We start from the raw sequence: 23,550 nt of genomic DNA, 5'->3' as shown, positions 1-23,550 counted from the left end.
AGTGACACTGCCGAGGGGTGCTGCTCAGCACCTGGTGGGGCTTGACAGCTCTGACAAGTTACAAACCAGCTTGTCACACCTCCGTAAACATTTATTAGAGTGGTGAGAGGAGAAAAAAGTTAAGATTTGTAGGTTTGGATGGGCTTTCTTCCTGTTGGGGATTGTCCCAATTCAGATGTCTAAATTTGCTTAAAGATTTGGCTCAGCCTCACCATTCTGTGCCATTGCTAGAGTAGAGGGAGTTAAACAACCCTTGGTTGACATAAAGATGAGATAGCCGGTTTGTCTGCAGGAAGACTCTAAAATCCTTTGCTGCATCGTAACATATAGGAACGATAGTTGGCATGTGCCTGCTTTATAAATACAAGGTTCCAGTGGGACTCCTGGGCAAGAACAGCACTGGCTTTGCTTAAAGGGATGTATGTGTATCTGCAGGCCATTTACATAGGGGAGAACTTTGTGGACAAGTGGTAGGATATTTCAGACAGGACATGAGGCAGGGAGTAAACAATTCTAGGCGCCACATTCCTCAGCATCATTGACTTGCCGTGTGACCTGAGACAAGTTGTGTCTTTTGCTTTGGCCACTCCACCAGCAGCTCTTCATACCAACAGTTGGGTGGCTTTTTGTGCCATGGCTGAGGTCCTCTGGGTTCGGGATACTGCTGGTGAAGGTCAAGGAGAACGTTGTTAATGCTAGGTGTAAACACTTCAGTGAGTGGGGAATGATGTTTCTGTTGGCAGCAGTGGGATATGCCAGCATAGCTGCAGTAAGTGAAATTACAGGGATAACATGTTTCAGTAATTTTTTTTTAATTAAAAAAAAAAACAACCAGAATGTAGGGGAAGAGTTTTTAAATCTTTTTCAGAGTGTCTTCAGTGGTTTGGATAAGTTTTAATTATTTCAGATCTGTTCTTTATATGTAGTAGAAGAAGCTAGGTCCAATTTAAGGAAATAACTAGTAACTCTTCAGCCATTTAAAAAAATGTTTATTTGGGCTTGGCTTTTTTTTGGAGTTTTGTTTTTTTTAATGTTACTCCCCAGAAGGAGATAGCTATGTTCAAGTTACCTCCCTGACATTTTTTTATTGGTAGACTCATCTCTGTACTCCAGTGGCCAGTGCTCTGAAGTTTTATCAGTATGCTTGCAAATTTATATAATATTTTAGAATACAAATATTCTGTTAATAAACAATATTTCGATGCCGCTTAGGTGTCAGTAGGTACTTGCTTGTGGACTTTGTTATTTACCAGCCTGGCATCACACTGGTGCTTACATGTAAGAGCTGCTGTCGCTCTTCATCAGCTCCTTGGTCCTTTTCTGCTAGGTGCGATGTGCATTTGAGAGGCAGCAGACTAAACACGACCCAAAGATGTCAGGAAGGGAGATAGAGAAGGCCCACACGTAGAGGAGAAGCCACTGAAAAGGGGATGGCAGAGCTACTCCTTTCCAACAGACACAAATACCAAACTGCAGATGTTTAACATCCTGAGATGCGAAAGGCTTTTTTCCTTTTAGCTAGTGAAACTAACTAAAATGCGATGGCTTCTAGGTATGGTTCTGCAGCGTGTGTGCTGTTCCAAAATGTTCCCCAGCTTTCACTGGCCAACAGGCAACAATATTGAGCAAGAAAATGCTTTGTTTTCTCTTACTGACCTTTGCTTTGACTTTTACCTCTGTGTCTGTGTGGTCACAGTCAGCGTTTTGAAGGGAAGCACGTGGAATGCATTGCCAGTGAATCACAGGTTGAGGATAATTGCTGAACGATAGAGAGGTACCTGGCAGGAATTAAACTACTGGAGTGCATCATTTAATTTTTTCATGCCCTTTGTATTTTTCATCCTGATTTTTCAAGTTATGCACTGCTGTGCTTTTTATTCATTTCTTTTTCAGGCACCAGAGCAACGGAGCAGTTATTTCCCGCTGTGGACAGCCCGAGGTCAGTTGGTGGGGCTGGAGGAATGCAGATGATGAACACCTTGTCCAGTCTGTAGCCAAAGCCTGTGCCTCAGATTCAAGGTCCAACAGTAACAAATTAATGAACGGAAATTGTTCCAGAGATTTCCCCAATGGAGGGGACCTCTCTGATGTGGAATTTGGTAAGTTTGTCACTGTTATTTTTCTGTAAAGGGCATAGCTTTATATAAAAACCTAATCTCTTCTAGGTACTGTAACAGATTCAATCCTTCGTATTTAATCAGACATTCTCCAGTTTCTGCATATGCACTGTGGGACTTGAGTGCATCGTTGTTGTAAACAGTTTCAGAAGTTTCCTTTTATTTGCTCATCGGTTTCATATCCTCTTCCCCAGATTCCTCAATCTCTAATGCTTCAGGAGCAGAGAGTTTGGCCATACAGCCTCAGAAGCTTTTGATCTTAGACGCACGTTCTTATGCAGCAGCTGTGGCAAACAGAGCCAAAGGTGGAGGCTGTGAGTGCCCAGGTAAGCACTGTATCTTCTCAGTCTTATTTGAACAAATCCTTTTGATTAACTTAATATATAATTACACTGATACACTCCTGTGTACTGCATATTTAACAGACTGCGTGGAGGCAAGTACTATTCATCTGTATGAAAGTTCTGGATCATTGCAGCTATCGCTCAGCCCTTCAAAAGGACAGGTTTAGCTAATTAAGTCTGTTTCTCAGAGCATAAAACCAGCTGGTAACAGTGTTCAGTAAATGCTGAACTGTGTGGAATATGCTGATTAGCTTTCCCCTGCTGAGTCAAATATGTAAACTAGAACGAGACAAAGGTGTCCAGTGTGCTAATGTCTAAAAAAATACTGAACAAACTTGTAAAAATCCACTAACTGTAGAGGATAATAATAGTCTAGAATAGTTGTGCAGAGTACAACTTTTCAGCAGTTTTTCTAAAGCTGAAACATTTTTCAGCATTTATATGATGACCCAAAGCAACTGAAATCCTGATTAATCTTGCATTTGTAATTACCACTTTCTGTGTTCTTTGGCACTTGTAAATTGTTGGTATTATAAACAAGATATTATTTTATGGTCACTATTGGATATGAATGCAGCCTGTTAAAATTCCATGGGTGGAGAGTCTAGAAAAATATACCAGATAGAAGAACTATAGGTAAGATAATGAAAGCTATTTTGACCATATAGTCTTGTTTCAGTCTTTGCTGCAATAGGCTGCACTTTGATATGTAGCCACCAGTAAGAAGAGATTAATTTTACATTTGAAACCTCAAAACTACTACTCATCAGGGAGTAGAACATCAAAACAGAAAAGCAGAGTATATAGGAAGTTCAATTTTCTTCCTATATATTGGTTCTTGAATTCTTTGTAGAAAATTTCCAAACAGCTTGTCGCCTTCAATAAGTTTGACCTGCATTAAATGCTTCCTTTTTACTGATAGGTTTTCTCCAGGTATTGCCAAGTTTGTTTCATTCTCTCTGTATAAAAATATCTCATTTATGTTGTGATTTATTTTGTATATTACATATATTTAGTAAAAAGACCTCAAAAAATGCCTAAATTGTCTGATGCTGTCAGTCACTTCTGACTGGCGTTACATAGTCCGTCACTAGCAGAATGTTCTGGTTTGGGCCAGAATTTGCTGGGCTTATAACAGTTAAGAAATCAAATTATATAAAACATGCTCTTTTAAGAGACTACTGCATTTTCTTGTGTGAGCACTCAGTATCCTATATTCTGAATTCTGATTTATTTTTTTTTTTCTTGTGTAGAAAAGGTCATTTTAGCTATCATGTCAGCATTTTTGTACAGACAGAAGCATCAGGAAAGAGGAAAACTGAATCTGGGAAAGACAGTTGAATTAATATTTTTCTGCATCTTCTTAGATGCCTCCCTCTGACTAGCAGACCCTGTCCGTACAGATACAGGCCCCCTCAGTAGAGCAGAGTTGCTTGAGTACATCCCATAGCAATATCTGAAGGCAGGCTCAGTAATTCTGTTTTCCTGAGCTTTGAATGTTTCTCACACGTGTGGTGCTTATTCCTCGTAACAGAAAAACTCAAAATAAAGCAGTGAATGAAGTAACCTTTCAGCCTTTTTGAATGGTTAGAGAATAGAATATATAACTTATATAAAAAGATACATCAAATTTAAGAACATCCATAAATTATCATTTAAATATTTTTAAGATTCACAGTCGTGTAGGATGTTTCTTGCTCATTAAAAACATTCTTTACCTTGGAGCACAGCAATATCACTGTTCCCATAGGTTTGTACTCTGCTTTTTGTAATGTGAAGTGAAACATTGAAAATAAATACACAAACACTTTGCTAACTCTTTCCTGTTTTGCTATGCTGTGTTGTAATGTCTGGAATACCTACCAAACTCCCAAGTACTAGTTTCTTCTTACAGAATATTCGTAAACAAATTATTTAATCTGTCCACAGCAACAGTGGTTTGTTTTTTTGAAAAAGCTTCTTTTAGAATTTAAACTTGGTGTAGTTTTGAGTTTCTTCCCTTTTTTTTCTTGATGTTTCCTTGCAGAATATTATCCAAACTGTGAAGTAGTGTTCATGGGGATGGCAAACATCCATTCTATCCGGAAGAGCTTTCAGTCGCTACGTTTGCTCTGCACGCAAATGCCAGATCCAGGAAAGTAAGTGGATGTTTGGTGGTTTTTGCCTTTGTTTACATGTTTCTGCAACTGCATTCTTTTGCTGCTGATTTGTAAACTGAAATTCAGTGTGTTTTCCCTTGGTAACTTTCCTGTGTAATAATGCTAAGCTATATTTTTTCATTTCCATGGAATTTGAGCTAAAGTTGGTCATTGTTTATTATCATTGAAGTGAACCTAGAAAATGAAATCTGAGATTATAATGTAGCCTTGAGTTTCGGTACTAGATGCTACTACTTTCTGGTGGGCTTCAAAGCCAGCACTTAAGCTTTCTTGTTATTGCCACTTCTGTAACCTTTACAGCTTGGCCCTCCTTCAGAAAATTCTAGTGGTGTTCCATGTACTTCACACGCTCATAGCATCGTTTCAGGAGACATGTTTCATTGCCCTCCAATGCTATGGGATAACTAGCCTCTAGTGGCCCGTCATCTCAGGGGCTTCTGAGGCTGAGTCTTCAGTGAGACGCTGTAGTTGTGCCAGTCCTGTTTCCCCTACCACTTCCCTGTTTTGAATTTGCTGCTAAGTGTCTTTCATGGTTTTGAAGTAGATCCAGAATGGCCACCCTTACTAAACTGGATATGTAGGTCTTCAGAGGGCAGAGATTCTTAAGATACCTACAGCACACCTTGTAAAGCCTGGGAATAGTTGAGATTCAGGAGATTTCAAAGGCACCTCAAGTTCTGTGTTTCATTGAAGCACAGAGCTGTCAGAAGCATATGGCAGAGTCCCAAGATACGCCAGCGGTGGTGGGACTGCTGAGTATTCTGGATCCTCAGCTCAGAGGGCAGGAGACAGTAGAGGCTGCTGCAAGCAATGATTACCCAGTAGTGCTTGCATTGTCCGTTGCTGGTGATGTGTTATGCTCTTGTCTGGGAAAATGTTATTTAAGCTTTTTGCAAGTCTTATGCGTCAAAACGCATGCCAGAGACTGGCTGTTCCTTAGATGGACAGCATGGCTTTGTTTCTTACAAATCTGAGGAAGTATTAGCAAGGCATAAGAGACACATACTGAGGAATGGCATTCACAGCTTACTAAAATAGGAGCTTTGACTTGGTAAATTCAAAGAGCCAAACCTGAAAGCATTTTAAAAGAGCAAAAACTGTCTTCCCTTGTTTTCTTCTAGTTGGTTATCAGCTCTGGAAAGTACCAAATGGCTGCAGCACTTATCTGTGCTTCTGAAATCTGCACTACTCGTAGTTCATGCCGTGGACAGAGACCAGCGACCAGTCTTGGTGCATTGCTCAGATGGCTGGGACCGAACCCCCCAGATAGTGGCGCTGGCCAAACTGCTGCTGGATCCGTATTACAGGACCACAGAGGTTAGTGCGTGAGGTAGTTAGCAAGTTTGGGTCCTTTTCTGAGGAAGTCTGCCTATAAGTTATTTCAGTTTTTTTTCCACTAGAAAAGGCACCAAAGCTACCAGGAGTTTACCAACAGTAGTCTGCAGATACAGTTACATATAGGTGTAAATATGGGCTGTAACTCAAGAGCAGATTATATTTTCCTCCTTTGCTGTAACTGCAGTCATGGTGTATGCTTCCCATATTTAACTTAGGAATATGTAGTAGAGTGCTACATGTTGCAGTTTCCATTACACCATTGCAGTTTCGCAGCCAACTTTTGATACAAAGCCTTTCTATTTTCTAGATTTCCCAACTGCATATTTTTCCAGTTTCAGATTTTCGTTGTCCTCTGTCACTTAGTTATATTTCTCTTGGGTTTTCAGCCTGAATTTCCGCCCCCCCCATGACTTTTCAGCATTGTGATATGTGATGGCTGGATTCTTTCTGCCAGCCCCACATGCAAGATGCCTTTGTTGTCTAGAACAGAAGCATATGTCTGAACACAGTGCTGTAAACTGCTGCTTAAAGCCTCAGACACATGAGGAGAGGACCAGAAGTTTAAGCTGTAGCAATGCCTTTTGGATGAAATTGTGGAAACTTTTCAGATCCTTTTTCATGAGTTCTAGAAGTTGGCATCCATCAGGTCAAAACATACTGCGCTGTCCTTGGCACTGGACTGCTTCCTGGTCCCTCCTGAAAGTGCAGTCATTCCTGTTCAAAGTGCAGAGTTCTCCGGCACACACCCTTTGCCTTCCTTCTTGTCACTGCTGAAATGTTTAGGAAAATGAGTCTTCAGCATTTGACGTTTCAAGCTTTTCAGCTCTCAGCTGTTATTTTTGCTCTAGTTACAGCCATTGACTTAAGTATGTTCTACAATTTCTCCTTCCACTAAGAATCAAAACTTTCCTAACCTGTGATGACTTTTTGGTCCTGTAAGATGAGGTGTTGCATTCAGGTGCTCTGTGCTAGTCACTGTTTTGAAATGTTCTTTGCCCTTTTGTTTGCATGAGAAATCACGCAAGTCAACCTTTAATCAGCCTTGTTACTGGGCTATGCTTGGTGTACACACAGGCAAGCACTCTCTCAGAGCATGGATGTCCTGTTGTGGATTAATTGCTTTCTTTTATGGCAGACATATCCGTCCATAATTTTCAAAGGAGGGCTTTACGATTCCCTCTCCAGTCCAAATGCTGGGTTACCATGATCCGGGCGGTTTTGATTGAGATGAAATTCCTACTTGCCCCTGCCTGGCCAAGATAGGTCTCATATCGGCATCTTGCTTGCAAGTTGCTGAGGACCTAACCTGCCTAATTCCCTTTCCTGTTCCATGTAGGTTGGAAATTTATGTGTCCGAATTTCATTGTGCAGCATTTTAGAACACAGAGGCATTTGGTAAAGCAGTAAAGATGAGTAATGACGCCAGCACTGAAGGGAAATAGGAATGAGTGAGGAGACGGTAATAAAGTGGTTCCCATGAGTCTCAAACCACCTTAGAAAACTGGACCAAAACTAAAATAGGAACTTTTCATTTGTACTTTCATTTCTGCAGGGTTTCCAGGTGCTAGTGGAGACGGAGTGGCTGGATTTTGGCCACAAGTTTGCAGATCGCTGTGGCCATGGTGAGAATTCGGATGACCTAAATGAGCGCTGCCCAGTGTTTTTACAGTGGCTGGACTGCGTCCATCAGCTCCAGAGGCAGTTCCCTTGCTCTTTCGAGTTTAACGAAGCATTCCTTGTGAGTTGTGGCTTGAGAGATTGCTGTTTTATAGACTACTTCTAAACCAGTACCGAGTACTAACATACTATAGAGCCTCAAGGGGGTTCTGATTTTCCCATCTGTCTCTGATATGCTGCAGCCTGATAAAGGTAACAGGAAAACTGCCCAGATACAGTAGACAAAAGTACTTGTATACTTTATGGGACCTGAGGTCTGTGCACTTGTAAAACAGAAGCAGGACCTTAAGGACTTCTTTTAGACTTTAAAGAAATAAATAAATGATTCAGACTTAATAGTCTCACCTAAGAGGTGCTGAAGTAACTCCAGTATAATGCATCCACACAGCATGAGAAAAAACGTAGTTACGGGCAGTATAAACTTCCCCTACTTTGATCTTGTTTTGACATGGAAGACTCCTCCTAAAAACAACCTGCCCCTTATAGCTTTCCATGCATTTTTTCTGTTTCTTTGCTGAAAATATGTAGGATATATGAGCCGTGTTTATTTTCATTTGAAGAGGACAGCTGTCCTATTAGAAATTTGTGTAGGATGCTCAAAATCAGTTCTCAAGGCCAGAAGGCAGGTCTCTGGGAAAGTGGCAGTCACTGGCTGCAGGACTAGTAATCTGCAGAATAAAAGCTTTTATGAAGTTTCTGATCCACTAAGAGATTTAAAGCACGTTCTTCTGATTGTGGTTGACTTGAATTAACACTTGCCAGCTCAGCCATGTAACTGATTAAATGTATGGTCCTAGCTTAGCTCAGTTGTGAAATGAGATACATAAAGTTATAACTGGCTTCACAGCACGCTGCTAACCTACCAGAGCCGTGTCTGAACGTACCTTTAGTATTCTGGCCTTTTTAGAGTAAATCCCCTAGTTTATTAGAGTATTGAAGTACTTTTTATTTATTCACTTGAACATCTGAATAATCCCGTGGAAGTGAGTTACATGCTTTAAGTTCATACTAAACTATTTTGTTAGACTGGGACCAAAGCATGGAGTGAATAATGATCAGAGTTTCTGTGCTGCATTAATGTTTTGGAACAGAGGAATCGTGATTTTCCTCTTTGCCTGTCCTACAGGGCTGTGAGTTTGAGTCAGCAAGACTTTTGTGCTTGATTATGAACAAATATTTTGTCTTTATATTACAGGTTTTTCCTGAATTTTTTTAGTTATGATTTTAAAAGATTCCGTTATGCTTGAATTCTTGTGCAGTTAGTTTGTAAGGAGGTATGCAAAAAATGCCAGGTGGATTTGTATATCAGCCTTTAGGAAGAGGGTGTATTGCCCTGTGAAGGAAAGATTTATTGCTTCTTAAGCCTGAATGTTGGGTCTCACATTAAGCTGATGTCTTCTGTCATATGACGATATTTGTATCGGTCTCTGCAGGTGAAATTGGTGCAGCACACCTACTCTTGCCTCTTTGGTACATTCCTGTGCAACAATGCGAAAGAGAGAGGAGAAAAACACACTCAGGAACGGACCTGTTCTGTCTGGTCTTTGCTGCGGGCAGCAAACAAAGCCTTCAAAAACCTGCTCTACTCCTCCCAGTCAGAATCTGTATGTATCCTGCGTTCCCCACCACATGGGGCGAGTCCCTTTAGGGGCTCCCAGGTACAATGTTCTCCAAAGTGTGTCTTTAGAAAATACCCAGGCTTGTAATGGTGGGACATCGTAACGGCTTAGCTGTCATCATGAATACAGTCCAGGCATTTCCAGAAAAGTGTTCTCAGCTCACCTCATCAATGTTTACCTTTGAACACTCTGATGTTTTATGCCTTGCATTAAGTTTGCTGGTATTTGAGGAATGTCAAATGCAACCTCAGAAATTCCTCTATGCTGGAAATGCATTTTCTGTAACTAAATATTTTGCTTTATTTTTTGTAACAGAAAACATTTCAGTGTTTGACAAATAGACTTTTCTAGAGAACTAAGCTATGTCAGTGGAGTGTCATAAAACTGCATACAAACCTAGACACTGTGTCTATATTAATCTTAAATCTAAACAGAACTCAAGTTATGTAGCATATCTTTATTTCTCTTAATACTTTTCACGTTTTCAGTTTGACTCTTCCATAATAATAGCTCACTGAAGCTTCTGGGAAGGGACTTACAGTTACTTTTTTGTGTATTTGATAACAGGTCATGTGAGGCATTGAGGGATGCAGATGGTGGGCATGTGAGCAGTCAGTTATCAGATGTCACCATGATTAGGGCAGCAATGGCTTTTATAAATATTTAAACCCCTTTTTGTTTATAAAAGTACTAGATATCATAAATCGAACTGTAAAGGTTCTGCAGTGTTTTTGCAATTGATAGATGTGGCTCTTAATTGTTCCTTAGAGTAAAACCAAAACCTGGCTTAGTAGGGAAGAGTTTATGTCTATAGTTGATATAAAAAAGATTAATTGTATATTCACATCAGCCTTCTGTGGCTGTCTGTCTCCCCTGGACACCGGACGTGCAGTCTGTGTGCAGGTCCCATTTGTCACTGCGACAGGCAACGTCAGAGAGAGCCCTTCAAGACTTTGCAACCTGACATTGTCATCATGAGTGGATGTGATAGCTGAAGGCATGAGGCACTGCAGATAAATACAGCTTGGGAGGACTTCTAAAGCTATGGATGCATCTAGGTTTTCACTGAAAATACCAGCAGGTTTGCCCAGGAACAGCATAGAGAGCACTCTTAAAGCGGGCTGTGTGGACAGGTAGTGGCTCTGTCCTTGGGCTGCCCTCACATGCTATATCCTGCAGTATAGATGCAGTCTCAGTGCCTTGGCCTCTGTTCTCAGTAAATACTACGCTATACTGTACTAAGCTAATGAGGATAATTTGTCTGTAGTTTGGCAATTTCCTGTCTTGTATTCTTATTTTTGTGGTTTTACTTCAGTCTTTAAAAGGTGCCTCTCTGATGTAGCCACATCTGTTATAAGACCGTAGCTGTTTTAAGAGCAGCATCTGCCAAACCAAGCCACCCCACAGCCCTCCCCCGGCTCAGTGGCAGGGAAACCTGACTGTTTGTCTGCCACTGCCTGCTTTTCCACAGGGAATTTGCCTGGGAAAAGAGTAGAATTGATAATGACCCAAGTTTTTTTTAAACTGAAACAGAAAAGATATTCCAGAGTCAAGGAATCCCTTTTTAAGAGCAGGCTGCTTCTTCAGAAAAGTATTTCTGCATGTACTTAATTTTTAACATAAAAGTGCTTCCATTAAAGATAGGGTTAGCTTTGATGAACTGGAGCCTGCAGAAGGAGGTTCTTAGTTCTGCTGTCATATGGCATGGTGTATCACAAAGTACGAGGAAATCTCTGTGCTAACAATGGGCCACTGAATTCTTCAGCAGTTTAAATTGCGCAGAAGCATTATTAAGGTGTAGATTCACTCGGAGCGCGTTGCAGTAATTCATTCGTAAGAAGCTGAAAGCCGGCATTGTTATGCCCCTGTCTCTGAAAGAGAAGTTAATTATATATCCTAGTGTAGCTGATTAAAAATGCCATAGCTGCTCACTGGCCTTCAGGGTTATCTAGAGATCTAGCAAAGCCTCCCGGCTGCAGACCGGAATAGTAAACTACCAGAGTCAGATCTGCACACTTCTCTGCATTCTGGGAGCAAGCAGTTTACCACTTCTGAACGTTGTGTGCTCTCCCCTCTCAGGTGCTGTATCCAGTGTGCCATGTGCGTAATTTAATGCTCTGGAGTGCTGTTTACCTGCCGTGCTCTTCCCCCTCAACACCCGCTGACGACACCTGTGCCCCATACCCTGTTCCAGGCTCTAGCCCTGAAGATCAGCCTCTGGGCAGGTGAGCCTAGAGCCCAGAAATCCCGTCCTGTAAAGTAAGATCAACAGAGAATATTGTGGGATATAAAGAGGAGAATACTTGTGGTGGGAGGGAAGTATTTTTCACAGGCTTGTTTGTGGGACCGTTTGACTGACCTACCCGAAAGCAGTCTGTCATTCTTTCAGTTTTGAAAGGTGTTATGTTTCAGAGGTGATAGCATAACAGAAGATTATCAAATAGAATTAAGCTCTGGGTATTGCATAGCCTTGCAGGATTCCTTATACCCTTGTGGAATATAAGGTTTCATTTGATTGTCTTGAATTTGAGTGCTTTTTCTGTGTTGCATAACTATTTCTTTGCTTTTTTTGTACGATGATTCTGAGCAGATGTTAATTAGGAGGTGTGACCAGACTGTAAGCATTTGTGCTTTGTGGTAAAGGGATTATTCTGGGAATGTCTGAAGTCTGATGGAACATATTTTCCTGATGGCAAACAAAGAAAGTACTGAAGCAGCTCTGCACTACAGATGGTCAAAATGTGCTCCTAGATAATACTTCACAGAAGTCCATTAGTTAGCAGATTGTTACTGTCCTAATTGTGGGGGGAGTTTTTAAACTGTAGCGGCTAAATGCTTTTTGAAAATCCCCAACTTTGGATTCTGATTATTTGTGCCTTTGTAGGTTACCAAAGACAAGATCGTTTGACAATCTGACAACAGCCTGTGATAGCAGTGTGCCTACAACCAATCGACGGAGTAGTGACCCCAGCCTCAATGAAAAGTGGCAAGAGCACCGTCGGTCTCTGGAGCTGAGCAGCCTCGGTAACCCTGGGGACGATCCGTTTGACGGAGACAGCCTGAGTAAGCAAGGCAGGGCTCCGGTTGGAGCAGAACTCTCTGTTGCAGCTGGTGTGGCAGAGGGACAGATGGAGAACATTTTGCAAGAGGCCACTAAAGACGATGTTGGTCTGGAGGAGCACTTAAAGGGTAGCCTAGAGACAGTAGGTAAAGGGGATGAGGTTGCCCTGGGTAAGGAGAAGAGAACTGAAAGTCTACATGGGTATGTCAGTGACCTCTCTGAAAAGGCTGAGGCGGATAAAGGTATTGTAATGAACAATCCAGCATCCAATCCACATCCAGTTTCACAAGGTGCTTCTGAGCTTAAAGGACAACAGGACGAGCGTACTGATCTCGGTAACACCATCCAGAAGTTACCTCAGGTGAAAGGACTACAGACTGTTCCTTTGGAGGGCTTTGTAAATAGAGATGCTCACAAGAATACGGAGGAAGAAGGTGTTAGCAAACTCGAAGGAGAAGCAGAGAGCCTGTACAACACAGCACAGGCCAGCCTTGCGTTACCTCTTACAATCACTCACGAGGCAAGAACATCCAACATTGAAAGTTCGACGGAAACCTTAACAGAGAATGAAGCAAAGCAAGAGCTCGTTCCTAAGGGCCCTTGCCACAGACCTTACCTGATCAACAACAGTGCTGATGAACTTTCTCGAACTATTGAAAATAGGCCAGAGGGGGAGAGCATGCTAGAACTTCAAAAACTGGGAACAAAAGTACATAGGACTTCTGGTAGCAGCAACACACACATCCCGATGCCTTCCCCTTGTGCCTTGCCTTTAGCCGAACTTAAAGACGAGATTGTGTGTAACGGAGAGCTGGAGCCTGAGAACAAGATGACAGAGAAGCCTGCAGGGTTTGGTATCACCCAGAAATACCATGCGACAAACGGACACTGTGTGAATGGAGAGGACGGTCACATCAAAGCCTCTCTGAGCCGGCAGGTCTCCACCGCAAGCTGTAGTTCTGCACAGTTTCACTTGAGGAGCTTGCACCAGAAATGGATGTTTAGTCATCTTGGTAAGCAGCAGGCAGCCAGCAGCCCAGACCAGCCTGCCAGAAGCCACCTGGATGACGATGGGATGCCTGTCTACACTGATGTTATCCAGCAGCGCCTGCGCCAGATAGAAACTGGCCATCAGCAAGAAGTGGAGACCTTGAAGAAGCAAGTGCAAGAGTTGAAGAGCCGGTTGGAGAGCCAGTTCCTGAATAGCTCCTTACGCCTCAATGGTGATTACGGCGACGAAGTGGTAAGTGAAATGGTAATTGGGCCACTGCTGGCAACAGTGGGCTGGTTAGTCGTGTTCTGGATCTCACCATATTGTCAACTCTTGGTTCATTGGTGAGGCAGTGATTATTTTTTTGGCCTTGCAGGCTTTTATGGAACTCTTAAGGTCATTCTGAAGAGGGAAAACAACTGATTGAGTACATGGCAAATGGCAGTTAACGTTGACTAATTTTCACTGTATCCCGGTTTGACTATACATGTACCAAAGTTTTATTTCAAGATGGGTGTTTCGCAGCATACTCACACATACCTGCACATATTTAAACATCTTGTTTTAAAAAAAAAAAAAGGGCAATTTTGTATACGAAAACAAGAGTAAAACAGGCAAAGATACTTTTCTGAGAATATGAATGGGTCATTTATTGGGACAGTAGCATAGGACTGATCACTTGGTGCTTTGTATGCCTAGGGTAAGATGCAGCAGTGGCTGCTCTGTTAGTGCAAAACCATGAAGCTCAAGCCATGCCCTTTTCAGATGGCTGGCCTACTCAAGGCTCATTAACTGGAATAAATTAAGAGGTTTTGTGATAGCCTTATGTCAATGAGGGTTTTTTCTCAACAAATGAAGAAATTTAGGGGAGCTTTTAAACTCTTTGCACTTTTACTTGGAAGTGTTTAAGGTCATTAGAGACTTGAGTCTAAGGCGTGATTCAAATACAGTACGCTAATTTCTGCTGCAGTGAAATTATCTATGTAGTTGCGGTTGCAAAAGAAATTTTAAAATCGGGAATGAAATACATGTCATTCCAAGTTCAAGATCTCAATAGCTAGCAGATTTTCTATGTGACTCTGTATGTCTTGGGTGGATTTGTAAGTTGCTTCTCCCCTACCTGTTTTTTTACCTAATTTCTCCTCCTCTTTTGTCTAATAATTAATAATAAAAAGTCAAAAGATACGCAGTCTGGCCTTATACTGTTGCTTGAATGTAGCACTAATTTGGAGAACGAGCAGGAGCCCAGTTCTGTAGAGACCTTTGAGCAGGATTGCTGCAAAACTGGGGTTTTCAATGGCCCAGTATTATTAGCGAAGTACAATAAATGATGAGGGGAGAGCTATGTGGGGAAGCAGGCAGGCACAGGAGGAGAAAAGCAACATGAAAAGGAAGGTGAGGAGACTTAGAATCTCTGAAACAGAGTTTGCATCATCCTGTGGGTTTGAATGCTGGGCAGAGCATTCCTGAGGTTGACATAACACTCATCAAAATTTTCCTTTTCCTACGTGCACATAACGTGTTTTATATGCCTGCGAAATTGAAAAAAAAAATGTACAGGAGGTTTTCAACTTTGGCTTGTTTAATGTTGGTTAGAAGTGGCAGAGGTGCTGGATAGTCCCAGGTACATTTGTTGTGAAAAATACTCAGAGCCTTCTTGGCTATTCACATTGGAGATGACAGCACGAAGTGCCCCTTTTGGGCATCCGTTTCAGCTCAGTGTCATTTCAATTGGGTCACGGGCAAAACCTTGGGATTCCTTGGAGCAATTTGGTGCGTTGGCTTGATTGATTATACTCCCATTCTTTTAAGGGCCTTCACAAACTGCAGTGCAGGGCTGGATGCGAGAGCGTGCTGGCCTCTAGAAAATTCACCATTTTCAAGAATCTGTTCTCTACCTTCTGTTTGTGCCTCAGCTTGGGAGTAACAGGTTTTCTTGCAGAGCTCCAGAGATGCCCATTCCTCGGGCACAAAAAGACATTAACCCAAGATTTCTTGTTATTTTTAATGTATTTAAAAGGCTGGCTGAGTTTTAAATCTGTTAAAATACAACCCTACCTGGATAGACTATATTAAGGAAGTATTATTCCCCAAAAAACTATATATGGAATATATATGGCTCAGATTCTGAGTTTCCCCATGTGTGATTTGGCTTGTATTTTCCAGAATTTTTGCCAACAAAAGGATGTATGTGTTACTAGTAGTAGTTTTGAAAATGAAACAATCTTGGAAAGGAAATGTGACTGTGAAATTGGAGCCGCAGGTAGTAGCTTTTTTTGTTTGATCACCCAAAGTGTTGCCAGAACTTTGTGCTAACACAGCAGAAAACAGATTTTTAAATCCATTCTACCTCAGATCATCCTATCATCAGAGGGTCAAAAACTGACCTGTTGGGGTTTTTTTGCATGGGTTTTTTTTTGTTGTTGGTTTTTTTTTTTTGCAGTTCACCACTGCACAAACTGCTTCAACATGTGGCATTTATAGTCCCATTCAAAGAGGTGTTCTTGCCTTTGCTGCCATGTGTGCAGTGTAGGTAGGTGACCAGCTAAGACGTTCGCCCTTCCAGTGCAAACATAGCCTGCTCTTTCTTAGCAGGAGGTACCCTTTCCACTCCTCCCCACGACTATCCAGTTTTTATTTGTATGGAGGTAGGAATATGGGAAGGTTCTGTTCAGCTGTGTTTGTTTGCCAACAGACTTCTATACCCGACTCGGAAAGCAATCTGGATCAGAACTGCTTGTCTCGCTGCAGCACAGAGATTTTCTCTGAAGCCAGCTGGGAACAGGTGGATAAACAGGACACAGAGGTACAGACTAAATCCCTGTAAATCGCTCATTCTTCTGGTAGGATGGGATATTCATAATTGAAATTATCTGACAGCCTTTGGTCATGTGCCACTTCTTGTGAACTCTTTTCCTTGCATTTCACTTGCGTCTCATACTTTAAATATCAGTACCTGTGCCTATGAGCCCTCTGCTTGTCTGTGTATGAACTCCTTGAGGAGCTGTGGAAGGGGTGGTTAGCTAAAGGAGCCTTAGGTGGACACATGCTTGGTGAATATTCTCGGCGTGGATAGTTCTAAAGCACAGAAAAAAAACCCAGGGAATTGGACTTGATGACGCAGGTTGAGGGGAATTTAGTTTGTGTTCTCAGAGGGGAGGTTTCTGTCGTCTTGTCTTCAATAGTTGTGAACACTGCATTTGTGCTCTTAAAATAGAACAAGCACTTCCCTCGTGGTGCTTTGCTTTGGATTTGTGAGTGCAAATGAGGTGGGTTTGTTTCTAATTGCCCTCTCCTTGACAAATTTAGCTTTTATTTCTCCCAGGTGACACGATGGCTTCCAGACCACCTCGCTGCACACTGCTATGGCTGCGACAGTACGTTCTGGCTGGCCAGTAGGAAGCACCACTGCAGGTAACCTGGGCATCGACAGAGGAGGGGAGGGAGGAGGGCACGCTCATGGCTTGAATTGTTCCCTCTCCTGTTAAACCAGGAAAGAGTTTTCTTCTGACGCAGTTCCTTTCTCAAGGATGGATGTCAGACTAAGTGTTTTAGAGTAGGACTGCACACGCTTCCGAAGGAACAGAGCGCTTTGGAAGAACAGAACAGTTTCTCCTGTTCGGTTCCAGTTCATGCAGAGTATATATTTAAAAAGCCCAATTTGGTATCTGCTCAACCCCAGTCTAAACAGATCCTGCCCTGTTTCCTCAGAGTGGATTTGGAGGCAGCTGGCTGTTTAGCTTTTTAAGAGGGTGTAAATAATAAAAAATACTGGTTTCTCATCTTAGCATTCGGTAATCCAAAACTGCAAATACATGAATAGCATCTTCTTCCCATTACTGGTTGTAAATCTGCTGCTTTCCTTCTCTAACCATTCTCATGTTTTCATTGAATTGCTCTTGGAAAAGAACCTAAAAGGACACCTATATAAAATAAAAGTTTTCTGGATTATTCTTTGCTGAACTATTGCCAGCAGAGGCTACAGCAGATAATGCAGGCAGCAGGGGCTTAATGAAGAACAGGTGGCAGAGGCCTTTTGGTTAGATCATACCCGAGTTAAAGGCAGAAAATCTCATATTTCTAAGTTCTATTTCAAGTAAACTCCTATTCCTAATTTCTGGACATGAGAAAACTATTACAAGAACTGTCATTTAAATGGCAGTTATCACATTTTGATGCTTCATTGCTTTTTGAAGTTGTAGACAATTATAAACGTCTATTCTTGGTTTGTGTCCATTTTATGTTTTGCGCCATTTAGCGTCTTGTAAAGATAAACAGGCCCGGGGAAGAATGAAGTTGAATGGCTTTGATTATTTTTTTTTCATGTGCGCTGTGTTTGTGCATGTGTTAAGGCTCCAGATGAAAAATATAAAGCATACAGTTGTACACATCTGAAGGGTTTTCTAAGAATTAAAGTGGTGTTTTCCTTTGTCCTCCCAGTGGTGCCTGTTGTGAAGTGTGCCTGTCCAGCCCTGCCTCTCTAGGCTGACTGACATTTGGCATCTGCAAATGTTTATCCTAGACTTGGGCTCTGGAAAAGTCCTAGCACATGAGTACCTGCAGGACACCCCCAACACTGTGAGGAGTTAAAATTGACTCAGGGTTTCAAGTCTGGTTGCAAATTTCTCTTTAGTGTCTTTGTTTCTTTAGCTTTCAGATGTCTAACCTGGGTTGACCAGGCCATCCACGTGAGCTTCGGTTTATGGTAGAGACCGATAGGGAATGGCAACCAGCAAGAACATCAAGTATTTTTGTAGTATATATTTTCAAAAAACGCCACTGGTCACTGGCAGTCTGCTCAAGATCTTACCTGAGAATGAAAATGAGTCGAAACCCATACGGTGTAAAGCCTTGAGCAGGATCAAAATATCCAGCTTCCTTCATTGCCACTATTTTCTTCTTTTGCTTGTTCCCCTCTGAGCTCTTTTTCCCCTCCTTGCAGGGACATTGAACGTGTTGATCAAATCTGGTGAGCATTTACAACAGCCTCTGTCTGTTGTCTGTCTGCGTTTTCTTGGTAACTTCTCCAAACTAACTCGGTCTGTTCCCCCTCTTTGTTTTTCACTTGCCTAGAAATCACTAGAGAGTTGTGGGTGGCTAGCACAATCTGCTGGGTGTTTCGATCCGTATAAACAGGCCTGTCTTCTCACAGAAAAGCATTTAGGACTTGGCTTTTGGTAGCTTAAACTGGGGTGTGGATCACACTAACACTCACCATCAGTAGATCGTGTGTTTGAGTAACAGAGAATGCATCACTTCTAACTACGAAAAGACTGTCCTTCCAAGTTTAGCTATTATGCGTTTATTTTTGATTCTTTGCCTTATTTTTGGGAGAGCTCCACATGCTATCAAACAATTCTAATATTGCTATGCAGTGTGTTGACAAAAAAACTGCCACTTACTTTAGAAGGACTGAAAATACCGCTGGCAGTAGCAGGTAATGCAAAGCTGATAGAGGGTTAGTATCACATAAAAATGAATAAATGACTGTGACTTAGAAGAGGAGTTGTTGGTAGCATGATTTTAAGTCCTCCTTCCTCAAATGAGCAAAATCATCTTTTGTTAACATCTCTTTTTAATCTTTCAAGCAAAGCAGAGGACCACCAGGATAGAAAGAATGAGTTGTTCAGAGCTTTCCAAAGCTTGAGGGAAAAGAGTTACAGAACACTATTATCTATCACAGAAGGAAAAAACAAAAAAACCCAAGCATATGCTAGGAAGCTGGTGAGCTACAACAGGCAGATATTTGTTTTAATCCCTCTGGTTCTTTTTTGACCTCATCCATCAACAGCGAGCTTCTGCTGGATAATTGTTCTTTGAGCAGCAGGGTTGTGGGTTGTCGGAACGGCTTTTCTGCAGGATGTTTCTGTATAACACCTCACAGGACTGTTTTCACTCCTGCTGGGTTTTCTGGTAGTAATTTCTAACAGCGCCCTTAAGAAGACTCCCAAACCACTGCAGAAAGGCTAGCCTTTGTCAGCCTGCTCGTGCTAGGGTTACGGCTGTGAGACCAGGAGCCGCTGGGCGGAGCTGAGAAAATTAGCCCATTGAAGTGAGAAATGGGATTTCTCTGCTGACTCCTTCCCTGTCAGTGACCAGCATCTGGAAATCTTATCTCTTGGCAATGAAGGATTAATCAAAGCTGCTGGGTGTAGGCAGGATTCTCTGTCAGTCTCTTGGCAGCAGCGAATCTGTTCTAGCGCAGCACAATAACGGCGGAAAATCCTGATGCCAAAGAGTTAATGAAAAGGGTGTCAGGCATGGAGGTAAACTTGCAAAATTCGGGTCCCTGGAGTGCTGTTCTGAACTCCTTGTAAGAATTGATGAGTTTGGAGGACAGGGCACACCAGGCTAGCTTGAGCAGCAGCAGGTTTTGAGGGGGGCTGCAAGAAGATAAGGTAATTATTTTCAAGATTTAAATTTTGTCCCTGCCTCCTGTGAGGTGCATGCGCCAGCGTGCCTCCACCAGCTGACATCTGACAGGAATGTGTATGAGACTGCTCACCCTGCCGCAGCGTCGCTGTCATTTCTGAGCATGAAATACCTGGCTGCCCGTCTCGTGGCTTTGCATGATCCTTGTTGACTCAGTTTACTTTATGCGGAAGCGTGGGACCGCTGCAAAAGGGACGGTGCTGCTGGGGCTGTGGGAGGATTCAATCAACCAAAACTGGGTTTGATGATTTTTTTTTTTCATCTGTCCTATGCTTAAACCCTCCAGCTGCGCACTTGAAAGAAACAGAAGAAACTGTCTCTGTGCTGGTACTTAGCAGCACATGCTTTTGGAAGAGTAAAGGAGCAGAGACTCCTACCTCCTCCCAGGACTGCAGTATCTGGTCTGTCTCGAACACAGAGCTGGATCAGTAATGTGAGCAGGGGGCAGAACACCACGCTCCCCACAGCCTCACGGAGGAAGGCCCCTTGCTTGCTCTGTTTTAGCCCCTCTCTTAGCCGTGTCCCCCGGGGTAGCGGTGACAGTGATGAGCAGCCCTGTGCCTGAACTCTGCAGGGCATGGGGGAGAGCTTACCCCTGTTCCCTGGAGGGGTAAGTTCCCTGCAGTTTGACACGAGACAGTGTTGTACAGAAGAGCTGTTGCTGCAGGGACGTTTAACGAGCTGTAGTTCTGTACTGTAGTTTGCTTTATGCTCCTTCCCGGTGTCCCTTCCCTAGAGCTCCACTTCAGCTTTAGGAGCGAGTAGCACGGGGTGCAGGTGTTGGAGGGCTGCCTCTGCACGCATCCTGGTGCTTAGGAAGGAGCAGCTGCAGTCTCCAGGGCTGACCCCATCACAACACTGTGAATGGTATAATTTTAGAACTCTGATAACTATGTCGAACTGCTTCTAATCTTTTCTTTTCCATTTCTCCTCTGTTTCCGATGCAAGGAATTGTGGAAACGTGTTCTGCTCCAGTTGCTGTAACCAGAAGGTGCCCGTTCCTAGTCAGCAGCTCTTTGAACCCAGCAGAGTCTGCAAATCGTGCTACAGCAGCTTGCACCCCAGCAGTTCCAGCCTCGATCTCGAACTGGATAAACCCATCACTGCCACGTCAAATTAAAGTTCCAGCCTCGAAGCAGCGGGGGAGCAGCCATGCCGCCTCTTCCCCGACAGACATGCAGATTCTGGGTGGGCTGAGGCTGGGAGGATGTGGGAGCGGTGCACTTTGGAGGCTGAGGCGTGGAACACTGCTTGGTGGGACAGACCTCAAGGACGTACCGCTGGATTGTGGGATTCACCTTTTCCAGCTATTCCCCCTTTCCTTTCTGTCCTATCTGTGTGTATGTGTCTATGCGCGTGCGTGTGTGTGTGTGTGTATATATATATAATAATATATATGTTTGTTTGTTTGCTGGAAGATTGTGGAAGTGGGAAGGGAGCTGGTGCCAGAACCAGACTTCCCTTTTGTTTTTAACTGTCCCACTGCTGAACCGTTGCAGACAGACAATTCTGTTGCAGACAGATGATTTTGTGGAGGAGAGAAGAGGGGAATCAGTCCAGCCAGTGTGCAAAGCGCGAATACCTGTAGCGTCAGTGCTAGTGCTTTCAATCACTCCTGTTACTTCCAAACAAGAAACTGCTGTTTGGGAACCTGTTGCTGCTAGAAGAAATGGGAATCTCTTTCCCAAGAGAGCACTCTCCCTCTCTGTTCTTAGAGTGGGCTTAGTTATCCTCGCTGCGTGAAGGGGGAATCAATGCCCGATTTCCACGCTCAGCGGCTCCGTACTCGCACACACCATCTCCGTGTTTTGTTGCCACCACCCCTGCCGCTGTGGCTTGGAGCGGGAACACCTGGACAGCGCTGGCTAAGGCAGGTGCGTGCTTGTTAGCGAGAGGTGAGGCGGGAATCGAACAGGCTGCCGAGCTGAGATGGGTTTTACACTGGCACCTCTCTCTGAAGTTCTGTAAATGCAATTCATTATTTTAAACTGAGTGGGAAAGTAGAAGACCTTCACCTTCTGTCCTTGCCCCATCTGTAGGATGGTTTACTCAATGCGAAGCTACTTTTGGAGCAGTGCACTTGTCACGGTTCATACAAACAGGCTGGCGTGCTGTTGTCCAGACTCGCACTTTAATGAGACTATCCAAACCAATGAAAGAGCAACTGTGATATGCTGGTGTTTTCGCTGGGCTCGGGCCGTGAGGAGTGCACTGGTGCTTGTAACTCTCCTGGGATGTCTCTTCCTTTTCCAGTCTGTATTCAGTATACTCCACAGGAAAAACCTGCCAGAGGATTTTATAAAAGACCTGAAATACATCGTGGCTTCCCCTTCTTCCTTCTGTCCCAATCTGAGTCGCTTTTAAAGTCACCTCTCTGAAGTGTGAATCTCTTGAATAGATGTTTTTAAATGAGTGTTAGGTACTCATCCCCTTTTCCTTTCGATAGAGCCTGCTTTGTGCAATTTGGCAAGGAAGAAACATAGATCCTGCTTCCCAGTGTGTTGCCTAGACAAAGTTCCAGCTTCTCTTGTGATATTCTCAAGAATCCTGCTGGAGTGTTTGAGAGTCCTAGATACAGAAGCTCAAAATCTAAGAAACGTTGGGAAAGGGGTGCTTCTCTTCCCTGGAATGTCAGAATCACATAATCCAAAGCAAGTATCACACAGAGAAAAAAAAAAAAAAATCTCAGAATATTTGTTAGGTCCGATGGGAAAATGTCAAAGTATTTTTATTTTTTACTTTGAACTTCCCACACCCTTTGCAAGGATCGTTACACTGCTGCGGCGTAAGCTGAAGATTGACAAGACAAAAATGAATGTCCAGGAGGCTGGTTTAGCATAGCAGCCTGCATCCTTATGGGAAGGGGGTCCGGTAAGGAAGCGTCTCGGGACCTCCCCCGGTACAGGGTTTGAAACGTTTCCAAACCGTCAGGAGGGAAGAGCAAAGATAAAAGTGATGGGTCCTCCAGTTGAGTTGTATCTAGAAGTATTTGTTCCTAAACCAGTGCAGTGAATATCTGGAATAGAACCGTAGGCATTGCTGTTCCGTGGGGAGCAGAGACAGCTGGAGCGGGAGGAGGGTGATGTGCAGCTCCCGTCTCGGGCTCTTCGCGGAGGGGGCGAGTAGAGGTTTGACTTTAGGGGACATGGTGTAGTTCTGCACACTAACGTTGTGTGGGTTTGTGGTGCAAATAGACAGTCAAAAATAAGTCTAAGATTCTGCAGTTCCTAATGACAGGTGCCAAGAGGTTATGATACGGGTTTTTGGGGTCTGTGATGTACAGTGTGAATAAATGCTTGCAGCTCTTAGTCTTTTTTTGATCGATGAAGCACTTTTTTTATTAATATTATTTTTCTTTGTATGTAAAGGAGGAACCAGTATCTCTCCACAGCTGTATATATAACCCTTCTCTCCTACAGAGAGTAAAGTGCTCCTATATTTTTCATTTTTGTCAAAGCGAGAAGTAAATACTTTAGAATTGTTAAATATATAAATAAAAGTGAATAAAGTTTAGACTTTTGCATGGGAGCATTTGCTAACACACTTTCTAATTTTTTATTTTTCTTCCCTGTCCTTTGTAGGGGATATATTTTGAGGTTCAGCAGAAGCACCAAGGCCTTTGAAAAAAGGAGGCTGCAGCAGGCCTCCTCTTGCTTTCTTTTCCACTGTGTGTCTTTGCAAGGAACAGCAAACTGTTGCTCCTAAGTTTAGAAGAAAAAAATATTAAGCTTGGTTTTCCTGGTGCAAGAGTCCCAGGGAGGGGGAAAAGACACAAACCACACACACCACCAGGTCCTGCCAGTACAATCAGC

The 23,550-nt window shown here is 43.0% G+C and overlaps 1 protein-coding gene across 17 annotated transcripts in view; it reads left to right on the top strand.

The window, feature by feature from the left end:
• The window catches only part of MTMR3 (myotubularin related protein 3), an 82,886-nt gene extending 59,620 nt beyond the window's left edge, over window positions 1-23,266 (top strand). For 14 of the 17 annotated variants that reach the window (XM_037379018.1, XM_037379424.1, XM_037378837.1 and 11 more), the window contains 12 exons: window positions 1,894-2,099; window positions 2,312-2,443; window positions 4,488-4,599; window positions 5,742-5,937; window positions 7,511-7,696; window positions 9,069-9,239; window positions 11,334-11,479; window positions 12,139-13,558; window positions 16,002-16,112; window positions 16,632-16,720; window positions 18,249-18,275; window positions 20,687-23,266. In XM_037379018.1, coding sequence (XP_037234915.1) covers window positions 1,894-2,099; window positions 2,312-2,443; window positions 4,488-4,599; window positions 5,742-5,937; window positions 7,511-7,696; window positions 9,069-9,239; window positions 11,334-11,479; window positions 12,139-13,558; window positions 16,002-16,112; window positions 16,632-16,720; window positions 18,249-18,275; window positions 20,687-20,858 — 2,968 coding nt within the window. In that variant the 3' untranslated portion in view covers window positions 20,859-23,266. The remainder of the gene's footprint in view (window positions 1-1,893; window positions 2,100-2,311; window positions 2,444-4,487; window positions 4,600-5,741; window positions 5,938-7,510; window positions 7,697-9,068; window positions 9,240-11,333; window positions 11,480-12,138; window positions 13,559-16,001; window positions 16,113-16,631; window positions 16,721-18,248; window positions 18,276-20,686) is intronic. The other 3 variants (XM_037378747.1, XM_037378574.1, XM_037379679.1) reach the window with 3 other exon arrangements.
• Window positions 23,267-23,550: the final 284 nt, after the last annotated feature.

This window comes from Falco rusticolus, chromosome 1, assembly GCF_015220075.1.
Source record: "Falco rusticolus isolate bFalRus1 chromosome 1, bFalRus1.pri, whole genome shotgun sequence".
Lineage (NCBI taxonomy): Eukaryota > Metazoa > Chordata > Aves > Falconiformes > Falconidae > Falco > Falco rusticolus.
The sequence above is the reverse complement of the archived record's forward strand: the minus strand, read 5'-3'. Positions and strand labels throughout refer to the sequence as shown.